Raw genomic sequence first — 23,091 nt, forward strand, 5'->3', positions numbered from 1 at the left:
AAATACTATTGAATGAATGAACAGCAGACATGCGGAGGAGCGGGAATTAGAACCCAGGGCCTTCTGACTCCCAGGCCCGTGCTTTATCCACTAGATCGTGTGGCTTCTGCACTCATTCCAAATCCAAAGGAAAAAAGAAACCACTGCTGGAGAGCCTGGAATCCGACGGCAGGGAGTTTCTGTTTGACATAGAGGGAAATGGGTGAGCGTTGTAGGCTTTTCAGGAAGGTGTTTGGTGTTCTGAACGGCGTGTTAAGGAGATGAATCCGGCAGCAGAGTGCAGTATAAGACGAAGAGGGGAGAGGCTGGAAAGGAGGCCGATGCAAAAGTCCAACCGAGAAACGACAGAGGCTTGGCGGGGTGGGGACTGCAGAGGAGAAGAGGAAGTGTGGGGGTCTATTGAGAAGCAGCATGGCTCAATAGATACAGCACCGGCCCGGGAGTCAAAGGACGTGAGTTCTAATTCCGGCTCCGCCACTTTTCTGCTGCGTGACCCTGGGCAAGCCGCTTAACTTCTCTATGCCTCAGTCACCTCGTCTGTAAAATGGGGATTAAAACCACGAGCCCCACACGGGATAACGGATTACCCTGTATCTACCCCAGTGCTTAGAACAGTGCTTGGCATATAGTAAGTGCTTAACAAATACCATAATAATATATACCTAAGTGCTGTGGGGTTCTGGGTGGGGCAGATATCCAGTGTCCAAAGCTCACATTTCCAAGTGCCTAGACGATGCATGCAGAAGTGAGAGGGAGCTGGGGAAAAGAGGACTTAATTGCAGAAGGCCCCATAGAGGAGATAATAACGTTGGTATTTGTTAAGCGCTTACTATGTGCAGAGCACTGTTCTAAGCTCTGGGGTAGATACAGGGTCATCGGGTCGTCCCACGTGAGGCTCCCAGTTAATCCCCATTTTACAGATGAGGTAACTGAGGCACAGAAAAGTGAAGTGACTTGCCCACAGTCACACAGCTGACAGGTGGCAGAGCCGGGAGTCGAACTCATGACCTCTGACTCCGAAGCCCAGGCCCTTTTCCACTGAGCCACGCTGCTGCCCGAGGAGATGTGACCTTAACAGTGCTTTGAAGGTGGAGAAAGTGGTGGTCTCGTGTATGTGGAGGGGGAGGGAGCCGTAGGCTGGGGGAGGACATGGAAAGGGGGCAGCAGCAAGACAGATGCGCTTGAGGTGTGGCATTCAGCCCTAGAATGGGCGGCACGTTGGGCCAAGGAGAAACCCAGCTACGATGAAGCCAGGTGCTAAGCAGCACGGCCTAGCAAATAGAGCAGGGGCCTGGGAGTCCGAAGGACCTGGGTATTAATCCCGGCTCTGCCACTTGTCTGCTATGAGATCTTGGGCAAATCTCTTCATTTCTCGGTGCCTCAGTTACCTCATCTGTAAAATGGAAGAGGGACTGTATCCAACTCCAACCCAGCGCTTAGTACGGTGCCTGGCACATCATTCATTAATGATGGTATTTGTTAAGTGCTTACTATGTGCCAAACACTTTTCTAAGCACTGGGGTAGACGCAACATAATCGGGTTGTCCCACGTGGGGCTCACAGTCTAAATCCCCGTTTTACAACGGAGGTAAGTGAGGCCCCGAGAGGTTAAGTGACTTGTCCAAAGTCACACAGCTGATAGATGGTGGAGCCGGGATTAGAACCCACGACCTCGGACTCCCAACCCCTTGCTCTTTCCACTAAGCCACGCTGCTTCTCATAGTAATGGCTTAACGAATACCACACTTCCTATTATTATTATTCTTCTTCCTAAACGGGTGGATACCCACCTGGCTAATTGGTTTCCCCACTCCAGCAACTCTGGGTTTAGGGTGACCATGTGATCAGAGTGGAAAGAGCCCGGGCTTGGGAGTCAGAGGTCGTGGGTTCGAATCCCGGCTCTGCCACTTGTCAGCTGTGTGACTGTGGGCAAGTCGCTTCACTTCTCTGGGCCTCAGTTCCCTCATCTGTAAAATGGGGATGAAGACTGTGAGCCCCACGTGGGACAACCTGATTCCCCTGTGTCTACCCCAGCGCTTAGAACAGTGCTCGGCACATAGTGAGCGCTTAACCAATACCAACATTATTATTATTATTATCACGGTTGCTCCTCCTCTGTATTTCCCACTGCTAGCATTTTTCCTTGAATCTCCATCCAAGCCCTCAATCCTAACCAACAAAAAGTGGCAAAGGAGGCTAACTGGTCTGATCCGCTAATGCGGTAAAAGTTGGGAAAAATGAGGTAGCATCTAGAGAAGCAGCATTGTGTAGTGGATGGAGCAAGGGCCTGGAAGTCAGAAGGTCATGGGTTCTAATCCCGGCTCTCCCGCTTGTTTGCTGTGTGATCTTGGGCAAGTCAGTTCACTTCTCTGGGCCCCAGTTACCTCATCTGTGACAAATGGGGATTAAGAGGGTGTACCCAATGTGGGACAGGGACTGTGTCCAACCCGGTTCATTTAGAGAAGCAGCGTGGCTCAGTGGAAAGAGCCTGGGCTTTGGAGTCAGAGCTCATGAGTTCGAATCCCAGCTCTGCCACCTGTCAGCTGTGTGACTGTGGGCAAGTCACTTAACTTCTCTGTGCCTCAGTTACCTCATCTGTAAAATGAGGATGAAGACTGTGAGCCCCACGTGGGACGACCTGATCCCCCTGTGTCTACCCCAGCGCTTAGAACAGTGCTCTGCACATAGTAAGCGCTTAACAAATACCAACGTTATTATTATTATTAACTTGTATCTACCCCAGCGCTGGGAACAGTGCTTGGCACATAGTAAGAGCTTAACAAATACCATAATTATCATTTGCAAATAAAAAAGCGTGTCCTCCCAATACGTAGAAGTTTATAAGGGAAGCACTGTGGCCTTGTGGAAAGAGCACAGACCCGGGAATCAGATGACCTGGATTCTAATACCTGATCTGCCAGTTGTTTGCTGTGTCCTTGGGCAAGTCATTTAACTTCTCTCTGCCCGTTTCCTCATCTGTAAAATGGGAATTAAATATGTGTTCGCCCTCCCACCTAGACTTTCAGCCCCATATAGGACAGGGAGTGTATCCAACCTCATTAACTTGTGTCTATCCCGGTGCTTAGCACGGTGCTTAACACGTAGTAAGCGCTTAATAAATTCCATTATCATTACAAAGGGAAGTGCACCCGAGTATCACGAGTAGACATTTCCAGCACTAGCATGAGTGAAGAAATCTTTCTTTTCTCCGGAAATCCGAGCGTGTGCTCGCACGTGGAATTTACCAGAACGACTTTTCAGACCCCAAGGAAACAAAATCAAAAGATGAAGTCCTTTCTTCTGTGTATTTCTCCTCCTAATAAATAGCGTTTCGCCGCTCGCAAGAACTCGAAGCACTAGCCGGCCCTGAACCCCCTGTGCAAGCAGTAGACTTCCTGAAATTAAAGGGAGTTTTGTATGCGTAAGAACTGCAGGATCGGGCCCTGGAGATCCATTTTACTTCGGGGACACAAAGGGTAGCTTTCATTTCATTAATGGTTTCCAAATGATGCCACTACAAGTTTAATTTGCCATTAAATATTAATCTCTCTCAGTTAGTGTTCAGCCTGAAGTATTGTTCGGGTCAAAATGATACTAACCTCCTGTTTTCTATTTTGTAACTAAATCACAGGGGTTTTTCAGGAGGAGTCAGCAAAGCAACGCCACCTACTCTTGCCCTCGCCAGAAGAACTGTTTGATCGATCGAACTAGTAGAAACCGCTGCCAGCACTGTCGATTACAGAAATGCCTTGCAGTAGGGATGTCTCGAGATGGTGAGCTCTCCCAGTTTCAACTTGAATGTTCACAGTTCTGTTCCTCAAGAGTGGTATTATTTCACACTGTAATCTCTCATACAAAGCAAAACTGGAAACTGCTAAATCACACCCTCTGCTCAGATGCGGACAAACGGCTCCATGGACGTTGCGTACAATTTTGCCGCATCAGTTAGCGTCAGTGGTAGAGATGTGAAGGGTGGGTGGTGCCCGTTATTATTATTATAACGATCATTATTGTTATATTTTAAGTGCTTACTATGTGTCAAGTGCTGTTCTAAGCACCGGGGTGGATTCCGTTTAATCTCGAATCCGGGAATCTGGGAAGCGATGTTTCCTAGTGGAAAGATTACAGCACGGGCCTGGGAGTCAGAAGGACCTGGGTTCTAATCCCCGCTCCCCCACTTGTTGGCTGTGTGACCTCGGACTGTGATCCCCGTGTGGGACAGGGACTGTATCCAACCTGATTAACTTGTATCTACCCCAGATATTAGAAGAGTGCTTGATCGTAGTAAGCGCTAACAAATACCATCACCATCCTCAATATTATTATTACTATTAATATTAATAGTGTCGGTATTTGTTAAGCGCTTACTATGTGCAGAGCACTGTTCTAAGCGCTGGGGTAGATACAGGGTGATCAGGTTGTCCCACGTGGGGCTCACAGTTTTAATCCCCATTTTACAGATGAGGTAACTGAGGCACAGAGAAGTGAAGTGACTCGCCCACAGTCACACAGCTGACAGGTGGCGGAGCCGGGATTCGAACCCATGACCTCTGACTCCCAAGCCCGGGCTCTTTCCACTGAGCCACGCTGCTTCTGATTATTACTATTCATTCAATAGTATTTATTGAGCGCTTACTATGTGCAGAGCACTGTACCAAGTGCTTGGGATGAACAAGTCGGCAACAGATAGAGACCGTCCCTGCCGTTTGACGGGCTTACGGTCTAATCAGGTCTGACACAGTCCCTGTTCCACATGGGGCTCACTGTCTGTGTCACTGTGTCACTGTTGGTTGACAGGAGTCTTGCTGTTGTCAATACTTACAGATGTTTGACTTTGAAGACTTTGCATGTAGATGTATCAAGTAGGGAGGTGGTTATCAACCAGTCAGTCAGTGGACTGTCTCTATCTGTTGCCGATTTGTCCATTCCAAGCACTTAGTACGATGCTCTGCACATAGTAAGCGCTCAATAAATACTATTGAATGAATGGTATTTATTGAGCACTTACCCTGAGTCGAGCACTGAACTGAGGGCTTTGGAGAGTACAATACACCAGAGTTGGTAGACATTCCCTGCCCACGAGGATTTTACAATATAGAGGAGGCGAAATAATCTGACTACTTTAGGACTTTCTGTCTCTGAGCCTAACATGAAGATTTGGAGAGCGGTCTGTAAACCCAGAGCTTTGCAGACACAAGCTCCATTCAAGTGAGATGATTGACCCGTAAAATAAATCGATGTTTATGTAAAACCCAAATATGTGCATGCACAGACATTATGAAATATAGCGGATTTACTCTGGGACAAATGGTCTTTTCATGAAGAAAAAATATTTTGTGAAGTAGAAGTCATCAAACATCTAGTTATAAGACATTCTAGATCTTTCCAGGAAAATGGTGCATTCGCTGAACAATTAATCCCCATTTTCAAGGTGCTTATTTGAAAGGGTGGCTATATGGCCCAGAGCATGTTTCACCTGTATATACATTTCATAATATAGTAGATGAGCCTTTTAAGAGGCTCCTTTGAATGTTCGCCTAATAGGGCCCCTTTAAATAGTCCACCGTCTAGGATCACTAACCATGCTGTTCTGTGTAGTACCGATAAAATGAAATCATATCAAATTTCCATAAGAAGCCTTTTGTGCTGATCGTATCTTAAAATGATGACCTTGAATGAGGTTGACAGCTACTCATTGTAGGCAAATGAAAGAAAACAAAACCCAGAAGTCTTTTGGTGTGGGAAAACGCAAGTTACAGAAGCTGTTAGACCCTATTTTCAGAAAGCCTTGTGATGTGCAACACCCTAATATTTCATCTTCCACAGGTACCAAGTTCATAGCATTAGGTATTGCTTGTGAACCTGTAAATTAAAATCACAAGTTGAGAATGTAGTTTCTCAAGAACTGTGTTCTTCTATTATTTAGGAGTTTTCTTTTAATAAACAAACATATAGAGGTATATGTATACACATATACACACAAATATATACATTTATTTTACAGGTTTGCAAGCGAAAGCTAATGCTATATATAAAAATGATTGGGATACATTTCAGTTCCTTGCGAAATATTAGGCTGATTCATGGGCCTTAGCCATCCAAACTGCTGACTGTCTCTAATCTGCTCTAACTCTTACATTGCATCGAAGCCTCAGCCCTAGAAACGCCGACTGTTCCTTTCACTGATTCTGAATTAGAGGATCTATTCATGATCCAGCTTTTCTAACGGAGAAAACACTCAATCCACAGTATCATCTCACTTTTCTCCATCTTCCCGCAAGAGTTTAATTAAACTCTGGTCTCTAAATGTGCAGATCAGGGCGGAAAATTGCAGAAGAAACATTTAACCCGGATGTTTCTTAGGCCTTTCCAAAAGTTGTCGTCAGAGGTCTGAAGTTGTAGTGAAGATGAAGTGGATCTGGTGGTGGAATATGAGGGGGGTGGAGAGAAAACCTTGTGGAAGAAAATGCTGGAGTCACCTACCACAGTGCTCACCAACTGTAGACAACAGCTGGCTAGTTCAGTGCCCTGCCCACAGCAGATACTCAGTAAATGCTACTGGATTGTATTTTAACAATAACGAGGTCTGTACGTCCAGGGGTCCTGCACAAGTACCTGGAAGGATCTGCTTCTTCCCGGACACTTAGAGTTTAACTCGTAGTTTTGGTGAAGCTCCCTATTGAAGTACAGTTAGCTCTATCCCGGCTCTGCCACTTGTCAGCTGTGTGACTGTGGGCAAGTCACTTCACTTCTCTGTGCCTCAGTTACCTCATCTGTAAAATGGGGATGAAGACCGTGAGCCCCACGTGGGACAACCTGATTCCCTTGTGTCTACCCCAGCGCTTAGAACAGTGCTCTGCGCATAGTAAGCGCTTAACAAATACCAACATTATTGGGGAAGCAGCATGGCTTCGGAGTAGGAGGTCATGGATTCGACTGCCAGCTCTGCCGCTTGTCAGCTGTGTGACTGTGGGCAAGTCACTTAACTTCTCTGTGCCTCACCTCATCTGTAAAATGGGGATTAACTGTGAGCCTCACGTGGGACAACCTGATTCCCCTGTATCTACCCCAGCGCTTAGAACAGTGCTCTGCACATAGTAAGCGCTTAACAAATACCAACATTATTATTATTATTACTGTAATCCATGTTATCACCGTGCATTTTTGTTAAAATATTGCTGAGGACTTGAGGGATATTCTTCCCACAGAGATATTCCCACAACACATGTCCTTTGGGATGGAATGTACTGCACTGTCAGAACAAACAGTCGTCAGCCTGTGTGTGGCGTCCGGTCAAGGCGTGCACTAAGCAAGTTTTCATGACCGCAAGTCTTTTGGGGAGCAATCTCTGGGGGTTTTTTATGATCTCTGTTAAGCGCTCACTATGTGCCAGGCACTGTAAAAAGCAGGGGGGTAGATACAAGCCAACCGGGTTGGACCCAATCTGTCACACATTGGACTCACAGCCTTAGTGCCCATTTTACCGATAACAGAAGCCCAGAGAAGTGAACTGACTTACTCAAGATCACCCAGCGGACAAGTGGCAGAGCTGGGATTCGAACCCAGGGCCTTCTGACTCCCAGGCCCGTGTTCTCTCCATTAGACCGTGTTGCATCTCTTAGAGAAGTTACAGCATTGCAGAACCCTCGTCCTCTGGGCCACATGAGGGACAGGGACTCTGTCCGACCTCATTATCTTGTATCGACCCCAGTGTAGTACAGTGCTTGACACCTAGTAGGCGCTTCATGAATACCACAATCATTGGTTATTATTATTACTAATAATAATTGTAGCATAGGTTAAGCGCTTACTAGGTGCCAGGCACCGTACAAAGTCAGGGGTGGACACAATCAGTTGGGGTTGGACCCAGTCCCTGTCCCACATAGAGCGCACAGTCTCCATCCCCATCTTACAGATGAGGAGACTGAGGCCCAAAGAAGTGACTTGCCGAAGGTCACACGGCAGGCAAGTGACGGAGCCGGGATTAGAACCCAGGTCCTTCTGAGTCCCGGGCCCGAGCTCTATTAGGCCACGCTACTTCTCAAGTTGTTAATGTTATGGCATTGTTGGAAGGGTAGAAAGACCCGACATGAGCATGCGTGTGTGTGTGTGTGTGTGTGTGTGTGTGTTTTATTTTCCAGCCGTGAAGTTCGGTCGGATGTCCAAAAAACAGAGGGACAGCTTATACGCGGAAGTACAGAAGCACCGAATGCAGCAGCAGCAGCGAGATCACCAACAGCAGCCTGGAGAGGCTGAGCCCCTGACCCCCACGTACAACATCACCACCAACGGGCTCACGGAGCTTCACGACGACCTCAGTAATTACATCGACGGGCACACGCCCGAAGGGAGCAAAGCAGACTCTGCAGTTAGCAGCTTCTACTTAGACATCCAGCCTTCTCCAGATCAGTCGGGCCTCGACATCAATGGAATCAAACCGGAACCGATATGTGACTACACACCAGCGTCGGGCTTCTTCCCCTATTGTTCTTTTACGAACGGAGAGACCTCTCCGACTGTATCCATGGCAGAATTAGGTAAGGAGAGAGAAATGTTTCCCTTGGAATCGCTCTAATAACACCCTTCCCAGTAAGAGTAACCCACTTTTTAAAATGGTATTTGTTAAGCACTTTGTGCCAGCCACTGTTTCAAGCTCTTGGGTAAATATTAATGATAATTATGGTATTTGTTAAGCACTTACTATGTGCCAGACACTGTACTAAGCGCTGGGGTGGGTACCAGCAACTCAGGTTGACGCAGTCCCTGTCCTGCACAAGGCTCACAGTCTTCACCTCCATTTTACAAATGAGGAAATTGAGACACAGAGAAGTGAAGTGGCTTGCCCAAGGTCCCACAGAGCAGACAAGTGGTGGAACTAGGATTAGAACCCATGACCTTCTCATTCCAGGCCCATGCGCTACCTACTACCCCAATACTGCTCCTGATTTGTAAACACGAGCTAGGTTGGACCCAGTCCATGTCCCATATTCGGCTCACGGTCTTAATTAGCATTTTACAGATGAGGTAAGTGAGGCACAGAGAAGTTAAGGGATTTGCTCAAGGTCACACAGTAGGCAAGTGGTAGAGCCAGGACTAGAACCCAGCTCCTGCCGACTTTCAGGCCCATGCTCTATCCACTAGGCCTTGCTGCTCCTCCTGCTCATTTTGCGCTCTATGGATGACTCAGTCAATCGCTTGTATTCAGTTGAGTGCTTACTATGTGCAGAGCATTGTTCTGAGTGCTTGGAAGAGTACAACATAACAGAGTTGGTAGACAAGCTCCCCTCTCACAACGAGTTTACAGTCTAGAGGTCTGAATAGGGTATTTGAAATGAAGATGACTCGGTGCTGTTAATCCAGAATCGTAAATAGATGCCAACTAAATTCAGTTTCCTACCAAGACATTGTCTGTGAGACTTGTAAGGCCAAACTCAAGGTGAATGAATTGCTTTTTTCCAGTGTGGAGTCTGAATTCAATCAATCAGTTATATTTATTGAGTGCTTATTATGTACAGAGCTCATGTGCAGTGCTTGGGAGAACGCAGTTCAGCAGAATTAGCAGACATGTTCCCTGCCCATAACAAGCTTACAGTCTAGAGAGGGAGGCAGACATTAATATGAATAGAAAAGTAATTTGTAATGTATAATTTATAAATATGTAAATAAGCGTTGTGGAGTTGGCGGCGGGGTGAATAGTGTACACAGGTTACAGATTGAAGTGTGCACAGATGACACAGAAGGGAGAGCGAGCTGGGGAAAAGAGGGTTTAATCGGGGAAGGCCTCTTGGAGGAAATGTGGTCTCAGTAATGCTTCGAAGGTGGAGAGAGTGGGGGTCTGGCATACGGGGAGCGGGTGGGAGTTCCGGGCTAGGGGGACGACGTGGAAAAGGAGTCGGCAGCGAGATAGACGAGATCGGGCACAGTGAGTAAGCCGGAGCTAGAGGAGCAGAGTGTGCAGGCTAGGCTGTTGTAGGAGATTATTTAAGTGACGTGGGGGGAGCGAGCTGATTGAATGCTTTAAAGCTAATGGTAAGGAGTTTCTGTTTGATGCCAAGGTGGATGGGCAGCCATTAGATGTTCTTGAGGAGTGGGGAGAAATGAACTGAACTATTTTGTTGATAAATGATTTATGCAGCAGATTAAGTATGGATTGAAGTGGGGAGGCAGATACATGTCAGGTGGGGATAGGATAAGTGTTTGGATTGACACGGTAGCAGTTTGAATGGAGAGGAAAGGGCAAATTTTAGCAGTCATGAAGGTAGAACCGGCAGAATTTGGTGACCGATTGAATATGTGGGTGCAGTGAGAGAGTTAGTCGAGAATAACGTCAAGGTTACGGGCTTATGAGGTAGGGAGGATAGTAGTGTTGCCTACAGTGTTGGAAAAGACAAGGAGAGGACAGGGTTTGGGTGGAAAGAGAGGACTTCGGTTTGGGGCATTTTTAATTTGAGATGTCTGTAGGACATCCAGGTCCTGAAGGCAGGAGGATATGTAAGACTGCAGAGAAGGGGAGAGGATACGTAAGCATCTTTGACAGCAGTGGAGAAGAAGCCGTTAGAAAGCGAACAGTTGAAGATGGCAGTCAAGGAGGGAAGAAAGGAGAGCACAAGTGTTTTGTGTTTTTTTTTTAAAAAAAAAGGTATGAAGGGGTGGGATCAGAAGCGCACAGGTGGAGGGGGTAGATTTAGAGAGGAGTTGAGAGATTTCATCTTGAGTTACTGTAGGGAACATCGAGTCGAAGAGGATGGAGGAGGAGTGGGGGATTGGAGAGGAGCAGGAAAGATTTTAGGGGAGATCACACCTGATGGCTTCAATTTTATTCATGAAGTAGATAGCCAGGCCGTTAGGGGAAAGAGATAGGTGAGGCAGCGGGGGGATAAGAGGTTTGAGAAGGGAGTTAAGTGTCTAGAACGGCTGGCGGGGATGGCGGATATGGAAGTGAATTAGGAAGAAGCAGTATTATCAGAGAGAGGAGGGTGCCAATTTGAAGCTGATAAGAATGAAGTTGAGGTGGACGAGATCAAGAGAGGTGTTTGGATCTCCCCCGACAGTGCTCTGCCGTGTGGACACAGGAGCGGAGGAAGTGGACTGTGGAGTTGATCCAGGGTTGTGGGTTAGCGGTACAAGACTGACAAAGAGACAGGGGAGAAAGGGAATTCAGTTCAGTGGAGAGGGTGATGTTGAGTGTATCGTTTTGTGCATCAGGAGGAAGTAATTTGGTTATGGAGTTCAAATGGGTAAGATGGCTGTAGACTACTCAGGGTGGAGGATCAAAAGAATGGAGGCCTTTTGAGGGGGAAAGGACAGATTTGCCAGGGGTGGGTGTATGGGAAAGAGAGCAGGTGAGGAGGTTGTGGTCAGATAGAGGAATTTCAGAATCGGTGAGGGAAGAGATTGCACGGTTACTGGAGATGATAAAATCAAACGTGTGCCCAAGTTGGTGAGTATGTGAGGTAGGGTGGAGCAGGAGGTCATTGGCGTAAAGGAAGGAGAAGAGGTGGACAGGGGAAAGATCATCGGGGACATCCATATGAATATTCAAGTGCCCAAGGATCAGTATAGGAAAGGAGAATGAGAGGAGGAATGTGAGAAAGGGATCAAAATAGTTCAGAAAGTCGGAGGTGGGGTCTGGAGGGTGTTAGATGACCGTGACTAGTAATTGGAGTGGGTGGTCAAAATTTCAAAGGAAGGGAAAGACAGGGATGGGAGAGGTGGGATGATGTGAAAGTGGCATTGGAGAGCGAGAAGGAAGCCGCTCTCTCCCCCTTTCCCGGTGAGTCAGACGGAGCGGGAGAAGATGAAGCCCCTCTAGAGAGAGCAGCAGGGGAGACTGTTGCGTAACTTCTCTGTGCCTCAGTTACCTCATCTGTAAAATGGGGATTGACTGTGAGCCCCATATGGGACAACCCGATTACCTGGTATCTACCTCAGCGCTTAGAAGAGTGCTTAGCACATAATAAGCACTTAACAAATACCATTAATTATTATTATTATTATCTGGGGAGAGCTAGGTTTCAGTGATGGCAAGGAAGAGCAGTGATTGAGTCAGAAACAGGTCGATATTGAAGGGAAGCTTCCCCGTGATGGAGCGGGTGTTCATTCATTCAATAGTATTTATTGAGCGCTTACTATGTGCAGAGCACTGTACTAAGCGCTTGGAATGTACAATTAAGGCCACATTTGGCTGAGGCTTTGGGGAGGGTGCCTGGGGTAGGAAAAGGTTGAAGGAGGGGCGAGCCGATAGGGACCAGTAGGGAGGGAAGGGGAATGAGGGGCGAGCACTATCAAGTCCTTAGCTGTTGATGGGTGACTGTTGTCACTCGGTTAACTCCTTAGTGAGTTGCTGTGCTGCTTCTTGGACAGGGTTCTGGTTTGGCAGGTGGTGGCGGGGTGGTGGGGGATTGGCGATTCCTTCTTCATGCAGACCTAAGTCCACAGGAGGCCGGGGCGGGGAGGGGGGAATGAGGGTGCCAGTGTCCCCTCCCTCCGTGCAGTTTTAAGCCCCTGGGCCATGGGGGCTAGAAAGTGAGGGTTATAGGGGAGGTCTAGGAAGGCGGACTCTCTTCCCTCTGTACAGTCCCGGGCCTCCGTCGGATGGGGCTGGGGGACGACCCGCTTCTTTGCGCAGTCCTCAGGCACTCGTGTGCAGGAGGCGACCCTTCCCTCAGGCCCGATCCCAGGCCTCCGGAGTGAGGGGAGGGGCAGGGAGGCTCACCGGTCCCTTCCCTCTGTGGCGATTCAAGACCCCCCATGGTGGAGGGACTGGTGTGAAGGGGTTGGCAGAGACCTTCTCCTCATCTCAGTTTTTTGGCCCGTGGCTTGCCGAGTGGCCAGTGAGGTGGTCAGAGGCCCTTCACTTTGGTGCGATCTTAGGCCTCTGGGAAGTGTTAGCTTTTGGAAAATTTAGGGTTGATTTCTAGCGATTGCTCTAATTATTAATTACCTATTGAAGCTATGGATAATTGGCATCAGCCTTAGCCTTGAGAGCTGGTAAATTGGTGGCACGAATGTTTTTCTCCGTCGTATAATCATCAGGATAGCAACTATGCTTTCCTTATTACTCTTACGCAGGAGTTGGCCGCTGCTTTTTGCGGTAGAGCCGAACTTAATGAAAGCTTTGAGCAGCCGATGCGTAGAAGAGACAATTTATGGCCTTCTCCGTAACATGCGACTTCGTTACATCATGCTGGGAAAAGTCCAATGCATTGGTGTCACTGCACCACACAGCAGCTTCATAGCAACAGTAGTTTCTCCCAGCAGGGATGGGGAAAAGGAGGGGATGTGAAAGGGAAAAGGGGAAGCCAATAATAAAAACTTTGGTATTTGTTAAGTGTTTACTATGTTCCAGGCACTGGGGTAGATACAAAGCTAGTCAGGTTGGATATAGTCCCTGTCCCACATGGGGCACATGCTCTTAATCCCCATTTAACAGATGAGGTGACTGAGGCCCAGAGAAGTAAAGTGACTTACCCAAGGTCCCACAGCAGTCAGCTGGCAGAGCCGGGATTAGAGCCCAGGTCCTTCCGACTGCCAGGCCCATGCTCTATCCACTAGGCCAAACTGTTAGAGAGCAAAGAGAGTAGTAAGAGTTGGAGAGAGTGAGCAACAGGCAATCCTCCCTTCTGTCAACAACAGACAGCCCACCTAGGGACCTTTCCCAAGTAGGGTGGGTGGGCACCCATCCTCAGAAAGCCACGGACCTCGTCCTCCACCTCAGAACCCCGAGACGCAATACTGCGACCGGAGAATTTTTCACCCAGTGAGGCGGTCTGCGTCTAGACCATAAGCTAATTGAGGGCAGGGAACGTGTCTACCAACTCTCTTGCATTGTACTCTCCCAAGCGCTTAGTACAGTGCACTGCAATCCATCATATTTATTGATATATGAAGTGCTTGGGAGAGTTCAGTATAACAATACGAGTTGATTGATTGCGTCCCTTGCGTCAGCCAGAGGAGGGGGATCCCAACCTATTTTATATTGTATTCTCCCAAGCGCTTAGTACAGTGCTTTACACATAGTAAGCACTCAACCGATACGAGTGATTGACAGCTCTGAATGCCCCCACCCTTGGCAGCTTCTTATCCACCTCTAGCCCCAGCCCCTTCTGCTCCTGCCTTCAGCTCACGACTTCCCATCTGGGAGAGGAGGAGGCTGGGGGAGGCGACATTTTTCCCCTTTCCTCCCCACGGTTTCCCCAGGTCCCCCTTTTCTACCCCCACCCCCAGCTCCGAAAAGTCGCCAAGCTGGGAGGGAAGGAGGCAGGCGGTGGGGAATCACATTCATCCCCCCTCCACCCAGCTCCTCTCCCCACCCCATCCCACTCCTGCCTGGCTCGTGGGGCCAATTTAGAAGAAATTGAAGACTCACTGGGCGAGGAGGAGGTGTGCAGGGATTTGATAAGACAGACACGTCTCCTTTCCTGCTAATGAGGGGAAGAAAAGGGCAGAGGAAGAGGGGAAAGCGGAGAGAAAGAGAGGTAGAGAACTGAGTCTCCACCTGGTTATTTTCTTTCTCCCCATCTGGCACCACCATCACGGCTGCTTCCGGACCCGGCAAGTGTAGACGTCTGCGATAAGCGTTCACGGCCCACAGCGCAGGAGATGAACTCACCCTCTGACAGGATGGCACCTTCCTGCCCAGTACTTCGCCCGCCGTGGCCTCTCCTGGCACATATAGCACCAGGACACCCAGCACGGAGGCCGAGCGGTCAGTCAGACAATGGTATTTATTGGAGCGCTTACTGTGTGTGCGGAGCACTGTACTAAGCCCTGGGGAGAGTACAGTACAACAAACACACCTGCCCACAACGAGCTTACAGTCTTGAGGGGAAGACAGACGATAATATAACTAAATAAATTACAGATATGGGCATAAGCGCTGTCCCTGCCCAGCTCGGGCCACCCGCCTCAGGACTGCTAGTGCTTGCTGCTGTTGGACTTGGCGTGTGGGAGGAGGAGGGGGATAATAATGTTGGTATTTGTTAAGCGCTTACTATGTGCAGAGCACTGTTCTAAGCTCTGGGGTAGACACAGGGGAATCAGGTTGTCCCACGTGGGGCTCACAGTCTTAATCCCCATTTTACAGATGAGGTCACTGAGGCACAGAGAAGTGAAGTGACTTGCCCACAGTCACACAGCTGACAAGTGGCAGAGCCGGGATTCGAGCCCATGACCTCTGACTCCAAAGCCCGGGCTCTTTCCACTGAGCCATGCTGAAACCCACTGGAACTCAACTGCCGTCCAGTGGGGCATGGGGCTGCCATCTTAGCTTCCCCCTCCTTCCTCTTCCTTTCCAGCCCAAAGAGAGAAGGGCCCCCAGCTACTTTCTGCCTAGATTTCTGCGTAGCTTTTTGCAGTGGCATTGCCCTCCTGGTGCCAAGTCCAAAAGTGGGTCATCTGCTGGAGAGCCACGTTTTCTTCCAAGAAGAGCCATGTGTGGATCCCAAGATCCGGGGTCCTGACCCCTGCTGTAATGTTTGGCGACTATTGCAGTTGCAGTTCTTTGGAAACTGCTCTGAAAGTGAGGAAACTGCAAATTTTCTATCTTGGGGAAGAGCTATCCCTATCTTCTGTTTCTGCTGTGTGTTTGAAATATCGAGAGTAGGGAAATTTGGATAAAAACCTTAGTAATTGGGGAGAAGGACCTACTCTTGATTCTAATGATTCCTCACTCCATGTTAAAATCCTGAGAGACATTTTAATTAGTTACCATGGAGATAGCTGTGCTAACACAAACGAGAAAGAGGAACTTCAGGTGGGAAATAAGCAGCAGGAACAGATGGACTTCATAAGTAACTGAGAGCCTCATTCACAGAAATAACATTTGTGTTCTTTAGTTTTCTTGGGTTTTTTTTAACCCCCTGAATTTTTTTTAAATAAAATTTAGACTGTGCTTCTTCAAATATAGTTCTTCTTCAATTAGAAATTATTGTCACAGTTTTCCAACACCATTTATTTGAAGTCCAAAATTTAAATCTGTAAGAGCCAGGAAAATTAGACCTTGGAACAGACTTGGAGTCCGTTGTTGGGCAGGGATTGTCTCTATCTTTTGCCGAATTGTACATTCCAAGCGCTTAGTACAGTGCTCTGCGCACAGTAAGCACTCATTTAAATACGATTGAATGAATGAATGAACAACATTGCAGTTGAATGAGCTCTCTTGATTACTAGAGAAACCCCTCAAACAGACTAAACCCGAACAATAATTTCACTTTTTATCCTGGCATCTTGACCGAATATGAAGTGGAGTTGAACTGCAAAGCAAACTGTTGTTACAAATAATTAATTTGATAGAAAGATATTTACTATTCAAAAATAACTTGCATTATTTTGTTATGGTTTTGATGTTTTATACATTTTTGACTTTGCTTTCTATCTGAAATGTTAAATGCTTAAAGCACTAAGGCATCCCCAGGGTTCGGCACCCATTAAAAAATATTTACGTCCTATATGGAGTTGTTGTTTGCTTAAGTGTTTGCTTTTTGAACAAAAGTAATAATACTTTGAATTTGTATAGGGTCTTACCTTTTTTCCAAAGCACTTTCCTATTAATTATATCATCTTATCTTCAAGCATTCAGGTGAGGTAGGGAGGGCAGGAAATATCATCCTTATTGTACAGATGAGAAGACTGAGAGCCAGAAAGGCCTGAGGTCACACAGCAGATTAGTGGACGAGCTAGGACTAAAACTCAAGTCTCTTGAATGTCAGATTCATGCGCTTTTCCCTTTAGTCCACACTGCCTCCTTTGTAATACAGATTAACACACAAACCCACTTTTAAATTCATTACATAAGGGATTTCAGGGCGGAGACCCTGACGACTAATTAATCCATCATATTTTCTGAGCATATACTGTGTGCAGAGCACTGTACTAAGCACTTGGGAGGGTACAGTATAACAGAGTTGGGAGACGTGTTTTCTGCTCACAGTGAGCTTACAGCCCGCAGTCTAATTCTTTTGTACAATGCTCCGCACAGAATAGGTGCCCAGTAAATATCACTGATTGATTTTTTTAAATACTCATTTTGATTATGTTTTATTCCCAGTATAAACGCAAACAATTTTGCCTTGATATTAATCACAACGCAGAATTGAACCGATAGGGTGCGAGCCCGTCATTGGGCAGGGACTGTCTCTATCTGTTGCCGAATGGTACATTCCAAGCGCTTAGTACAGTGCTCTGCACATAGTAAGCGCTCGATAAATACTATTGAATGAATGAATATTCATGGCAACTGCCAAGTTAGAAGCTTGGGTTTTCCTTTCCTCGTTCAGTGTACAGAATGTTTTGGCGACAGAAGGGGCGGCAGCCGGGAGAAGGGTCAGTATACAGTGCACTGTTAGGGGAGCGAGATGACTAATAAAGTCTAGTTCGATGGTTTGTTTTATTTTGATCTGCAGATATTCGACTTTGCTTTTCTAAAACTTAAAGTTTTATGACTATTGTTTGTGCCAAAGCTGAAAATGAAGAATCAGTGGTATTATAATGTCATGGTTGCCCTCTAGTGGGTAGAATCCTGCACGTAGAAGCGTTGGCCTCTCCATCATACCAAAGGGATCCGGTTGATAATAATACAGGCACGAGCGGCTTGAACTGACCAAGTTGATTGAAATTTCATGAAATAAAATGCAGCAGGGAACGATCCCTCTCTCCTGTTTCTTGTCCCAGACCTGGGAAGGAGGGGACAGACTGGGTGAATCCATTCGAAGGGTTGGCCCATTCCGAAGTCATCCCAGAAATTCGGAGCTGTGCGGAATCAGGACCAAAACCCCTAGATGAGGCTTTCACCGTCTCTGTGGGGTGACAGGACAGGCTTTGGGCATGCAGGTATCCTCTGATTCAGTTCACCCATACTGAATGACTAATCGGTAAAGTCAGAGACGTTGAGGAAAAATCAGACTCAGGATTCCACACCCATATTGTATCATTAACTCTCATTTACTGTCTGTTTAGATTGTGAATCCCTGAGAGTAGGGAACGTGGGGCCCGTTTCTGTCGTACCATCCCAAGGCCCCGGTACGGTGCTTTGCACTCACTTGATCGTCAGTGAATAGCCTTGATAGTTTGCAGTGGTAAACTTAATTTTAGACACTAACAAATCTCATGGAGTTTCTCTGTTTTGGAGGTTCTGTGAATGTGTTTTGGTGATTGGAGCCAAAGAAAACGTCCTCTTCTTTAGAGAGACAAACTTTAATGGTAGTCAATCAGATTTATTCAGTGGGTGCTGTATGCAGAGCTCTATACTAAACACATTTGGTAAGTAGCTCACTGGCTTGCTTTAGGATTGCTGTGACTCTATCGCTACCCACTTCCCTTCTCTTTATAATAATAATAATGGTATTTTTAAGCGCTTACTATGTGCCAAGCAGTTTATCTCTCCCTCACCGTCCCCCAAAACCCAAAGCCAGGCTCCGGTTGAATGTCTCACCTTTTATTGCTAGGTAGGGTCCTCAAACTGCATTTACACTTGGGCATCTCTAATTTCTATTTAATGAAACAAATAAGCAGGACTAACCCCAGTCAACCAAAAGTGTCTGAAAAACCTGCTCTAGGTATTCACGGTGACAAATCCAGTTAGGTTCTACTCATATTTGACTTTTCTGTATAACGAGGCATTCATACGCTTGGGTTTTCAGCCCCATATGAAAGGTATATTGGCAACTCATGACTGACTTAGAATTACAAGGTAAAAATAGTCCAAGTCTTAATGCAAAGAAGATTTTGCTTTAAATGCTGTTGCTTGATCTCCTTTTTCTCTTCAGAACACCTTGCACAGAATATATCTAAATCACATATGGAAACTTGCCAATACTTGAGAGAGGAATTGCAACAGATAACCTGGCAGACTTTCCTACAGGAGGAGATTGAGAACTATCAGAACAAGGTACCCTATTATTTTAGGACCTATTTTCAACCTCCCAATGACAATGTGGGGAGAGAGAGTCGGGGAAAGAAGAAGAAGAAAAGGAATGGGAACATGAATCTTTTAGACTTCAGCAATTAGTTTTAGCCTTCATTTTTTTTTGTCTTCTGTAACCCATGTTGCTTTTCAGAAACACCTTTTTGAGTTTTATTGTGTTTACGTGTATATCAGATCAATTTTATCAGCCAAGCAAAAGATTAAATTGCTTCCTAAATAAACCCTAAATAAATTGATTTTGATCTCCACATTACAGTAGGTCAAGGTAAAACCATCCTGATTTCTGGCTTCTTAAAGATAAGAAGCTGAGGTTTAGAGTTAGAAAGTATCAGTAATGTGAGGTTTGAATCTGGTGTAAAATATGCAGGACCTTTTGCTTCAAAAACTCTTCTATATTTACAATCTAATAAGCCAGTAAAGGACTCATTCTCTTAAAAGCACATTGGATTTTCCAATCTGACCGCTATTAAATGGATAGAATATCACATTCCTATTTCCCCCTTGAACTCAGTTTGTTTTGTCCTGAGTCCTTTTTGATCTTTTTTAGTTTCTCCCTCCTTGAGGTTGAGGTGGAACTTGGAAGAGAGGCTAAACTAACCATGTCTAAGGGGCAAATGGCAGGAAAAGCAGATGTGGACATATTTCCCTAGTAGAAGCCAGGACTCGAGCCTGAGTTAGACAAACAGCTGGGATGCTTACGAAACAGTGAAACCCACTTGGCTTTGTCTAGCATGAGCGCAGGTGATGGCAGAACAGGGCCTCGACAGAGGTGCGATTTGCATGCAAGGCGTTTGGTTGGTTTATGAAGGCGTCCGGCTGCTCTAGCAAATCTACCGCTCCCTAGCAGAAGGGGTTGAACTGTGACCCAACATGGCCCCGAGCCCCCTAAGATTGACATCTGCCAGTCATATGACACCATCTGATGCCTGTTGGCATCACACCCACATCCCCGGAGGTTGCTCCGCTCCCCAGCTGCACCAGAGACTCCATCTCTGCCGGAGCAATCTCTGTCCCTGGTAGGGGCAGCAACCCGCACCTGGAGATGTGGAGGGAAATGCCCTGGGTGGGCACGATCCCTCCTGAGCCGATGGGACATCGCCACTTCAGTTGGCACGTACCCACCTGGCCTGCCCTCACGATCCACACGCATCCCGGGATGGATTCCGTCCCCCAGAGTCCCCGCCACGGGGGTCAGTTCTGGAGGAGGTCCCACTCCTCTGCACCGTCCCCACATTGTAAGATCAGGTGACTTTGTAATTGTAACTACGAAGACGATCGATCAGCAGCCACTGTAAACTGCTTGTTTATTAGATCATCTTGAAGGATTTCGCCTCACGTGGTGTAGTGCAAAATGAGTCAATCCATCATGGAACTGGCAGGACCCTAGAGAGGAAATACAAGGAGGAGTTTCCTGCTACACTGTCAGTGGATCCCCTCCTCTGCCGCCCCGGACACACCTGTTGCTCACCTTGGATCCTTTTCTTTGCTGCTTTAAAGCATTTCACTCTCTGTCCCAGAAAGTGAAGAAGAAGGGTTTCAAGTTAACTGGGGAAAAAGATATTTTCAAAAGAAAACATGCACGCGCACCATTTCAGTCAAGATTCGTCAAATGGGTGGTGGTGTCGGGAGAGTGATGTTTTGAGTGGTTTAATAAGCTGATGGGTTATCTTCCCCCCACTATTTTAAACAGCAGAGGGAAGTAATGTGGCAGCTATGCGCAGTCAAAATAACAGAAGCTATACAGTATGTTGTGGAGTTTGCCAAACGCATTGATGGATTCATGGAACTGTGTCAAAATGATCAAATTGTGCTTTTAAAAGCAGGTATGTGCTTTGCGGGAGAATTTCTAAATCGGCGTCTAACCTGCTCTTACCCTGTCGGTTTCAGAAATGTTCTGTAAAGGAGAACTGTTTTCCTCTCTTCGTTTTGTAATAATAATAATAATAATGTTGGTATCTGTTAAGCGCTTACTATGTGCAGAGCACTCTTCTAAGCGCTGGGATAGATACAGGGTTATCAGGTTGTCCCACATGAGGCTCATAGTCTTACTCCCCATTTTACAAATGAGGTAACTGAGACACGGAGAAGTTAAGTGACCTGCCCAAAGTCACACAGCTGAGAAGTGGCAGAGCCGGGTATCGAACCCATGACCTCTGACTCCCAAGCCCGGGCTCTTTCCATTGAGCCACACTGCTTCTCAGGTGTCTCATGTGGTGGTATGTTTTCTTACAAAAAAAGTGGAACCTTGTATTTCATTTTGCATTTTTATGGACAAATAGATATGCTCTAAGAGCCCCCCTGTAATTCTGTTGGTAGTTTCCTTCTGTGCTCTGGACCCAACAGAATTGGGGGCGTTGGAATGAGGAGAGGTGTCTGTAGGAGTGGAGTCAGCAGAGATCTAACTTATTTATGGTTATAAATGGTCTTCCTAGAAATATTGAGGGTGTAGATCATACAGCAGAGACTGGGTAAGGGTGTAGTTTATAAATTAAATATGTCCTCTGTAAAACGTCCTCTAGCTTCAGTGCACAAGGCTAATTATAGTAGTAAATCTAAACAGTTGTGAGTAGATTACTCCAGCTCCTGAATTCACTACCAATTGCTTATGATAGCCATTACCCTGCCTAACCATTTTTTCCTGCTTTGTATTGTAAGAAACAAATTCCATATAACATCAATCAATCACTGGTATTTTTTGAGTGCTTGCCGTGTGCAGAGTACTGTATTAAGCACTTGGGAGAGCACAATCAACAGAGTTAGCGGACATGCCCACAGTGTGCTTACTGTCTAGAGGGGGAGATATCCTAATCTAAATCATTTCTGCCTTGTGTTTAGGCTCTTTAGAGGTGGTGTTTATCCGAATGTGCCGTGCCTTTGACTCCCAGAATAACACCGTGTACTTTGATGGGAAGTATGCTAGCCCAGATGTATTCAAATCATTAGGTAAGACATTTGCAAATTTGCTTTTTAGAAAGGGTCTCGTTACTATTGATTCAAATGAAATAACTGATTTTAATTATTGTTTTAATTTTCTGGGGAGGCGCTATAGATTATAAGGCAACTTGATGATTCTTGACTGTGTTAAATGTGAACAGTCATAGAGTTGGAAGGAACTTCAAGGGGCTTTCAGCCTCCGAGATGATAATCTGCATTCTTATTTTATCTAATCTTCTATCGTCAATTAAAAAGTGTTATTATTATTTTACATATCCTTTCTGGTACTAATAAATTAGTCTTACAATATGCAATTATTCAAATGTCTTGTACCAATTATTGCCGAGAATTTAGACATGATTTGTATTGTTCTGTGATATACAAGTACAAAGAACAGATTAAATCCAAAAAAAAGAAAATCAGAAATTAATTTACAAGTAATGAAAATCTGACTAGATTTTAAAGGTTTCATTGATAATTTTACACAGTATTTCTAGATTCTAATCTAGGTCCATTTAGAATTTTGCAGTGACAAAATCAACTGATTTGATTACTTGGGATCTGTTGTAACTTAGTACCGAGATGAGATATGCTTATGTCTACTTACAGATATGCCCAGAGTTCAAATGGGCTTCTTTCCATAATTGAAAACAAATTGTTCAAACCTAGTCTTGCCATGGTAGAATTTAGTACTAAGGCATTGACATTTTTTTTCCCACCAGAATTTTCTTCATCTGCCTAGCATTACGATCATTTCTTTTTCCCTCTGTTCCATTTCAGCTCACGTCCTAATTTATCCCCTCTTTTGACAGGTTGTGAAGACTTTATTAGCTTTGTTTTTGAATTTGGAAAGAGTTTGTGTTCTATGCACCTTACTGAAGATGAGATTGCATTGTTTTCTGCATTTGTTTTAATGTCTGCAGGTGAGTGATTCCTGTCACAAAAAAGCCGTTGATTTGCATCTACTCAGAAAAACATTTCCAACCTACTTGCCAAATCAGACACAAAATCAGAGAAAAATATTTTCTTGAAGCCACAGGCTTCACTTTGGCTAGTAGTAGTAGTAATATTATTTATTAAGTACTTGTTACAGTGCTCTGCACATAGTAAGCATTCAATAAATACCAAAGTTTGATTGCTTATTGTATGCAAAAGCCACTAAGCATTGGGAAAAATGTATACTGGTGACAATTACAGGGGATCACAGTGTAAAAAATTAAGGAGAAAGGGGACTG

General features: G+C 45.9%; 1 protein-coding gene across 2 annotated transcripts in view; it reads left to right on the plus strand.

Moving 5' to 3' along the window:
• The window catches only part of RORA (RAR related orphan receptor A), a 111,843-nt gene that overhangs the window by 81,571 nt on the left and 7,181 nt on the right, over window positions 1–23,091 (plus strand). Inside the window, exons 3-9 of one of the 2 annotated variants that reach the window (XM_029064825.2) lie at window positions 3,632–3,773; window positions 8,142–8,537; window positions 14,564–14,707; window positions 18,765–18,886; window positions 20,613–20,745; window positions 21,758–21,865; window positions 22,669–22,779. In XM_029064825.2, the coding sequence (XP_028920658.1) occupies window positions 3,632–3,773; window positions 8,142–8,537; window positions 14,564–14,707; window positions 18,765–18,886; window positions 20,613–20,745; window positions 21,758–21,865; window positions 22,669–22,779 (1,156 nt within the window). The remainder of the gene's footprint in view (window positions 1–3,631; window positions 3,774–8,141; window positions 8,538–14,563; window positions 14,708–18,764; window positions 18,887–20,612; window positions 20,746–21,757; window positions 21,866–22,668; window positions 22,780–23,091) is intronic. The other variant, XM_039912033.1, reaches the window with a different exon arrangement.

The sequence above is a fragment of the Ornithorhynchus anatinus genome, chromosome 5 (assembly GCF_004115215.2).
Source record: "Ornithorhynchus anatinus isolate Pmale09 chromosome 5, mOrnAna1.pri.v4, whole genome shotgun sequence".
In the NCBI taxonomy this organism is placed as follows: Eukaryota; Metazoa; Chordata; class Mammalia; order Monotremata; family Ornithorhynchidae; genus Ornithorhynchus; species Ornithorhynchus anatinus.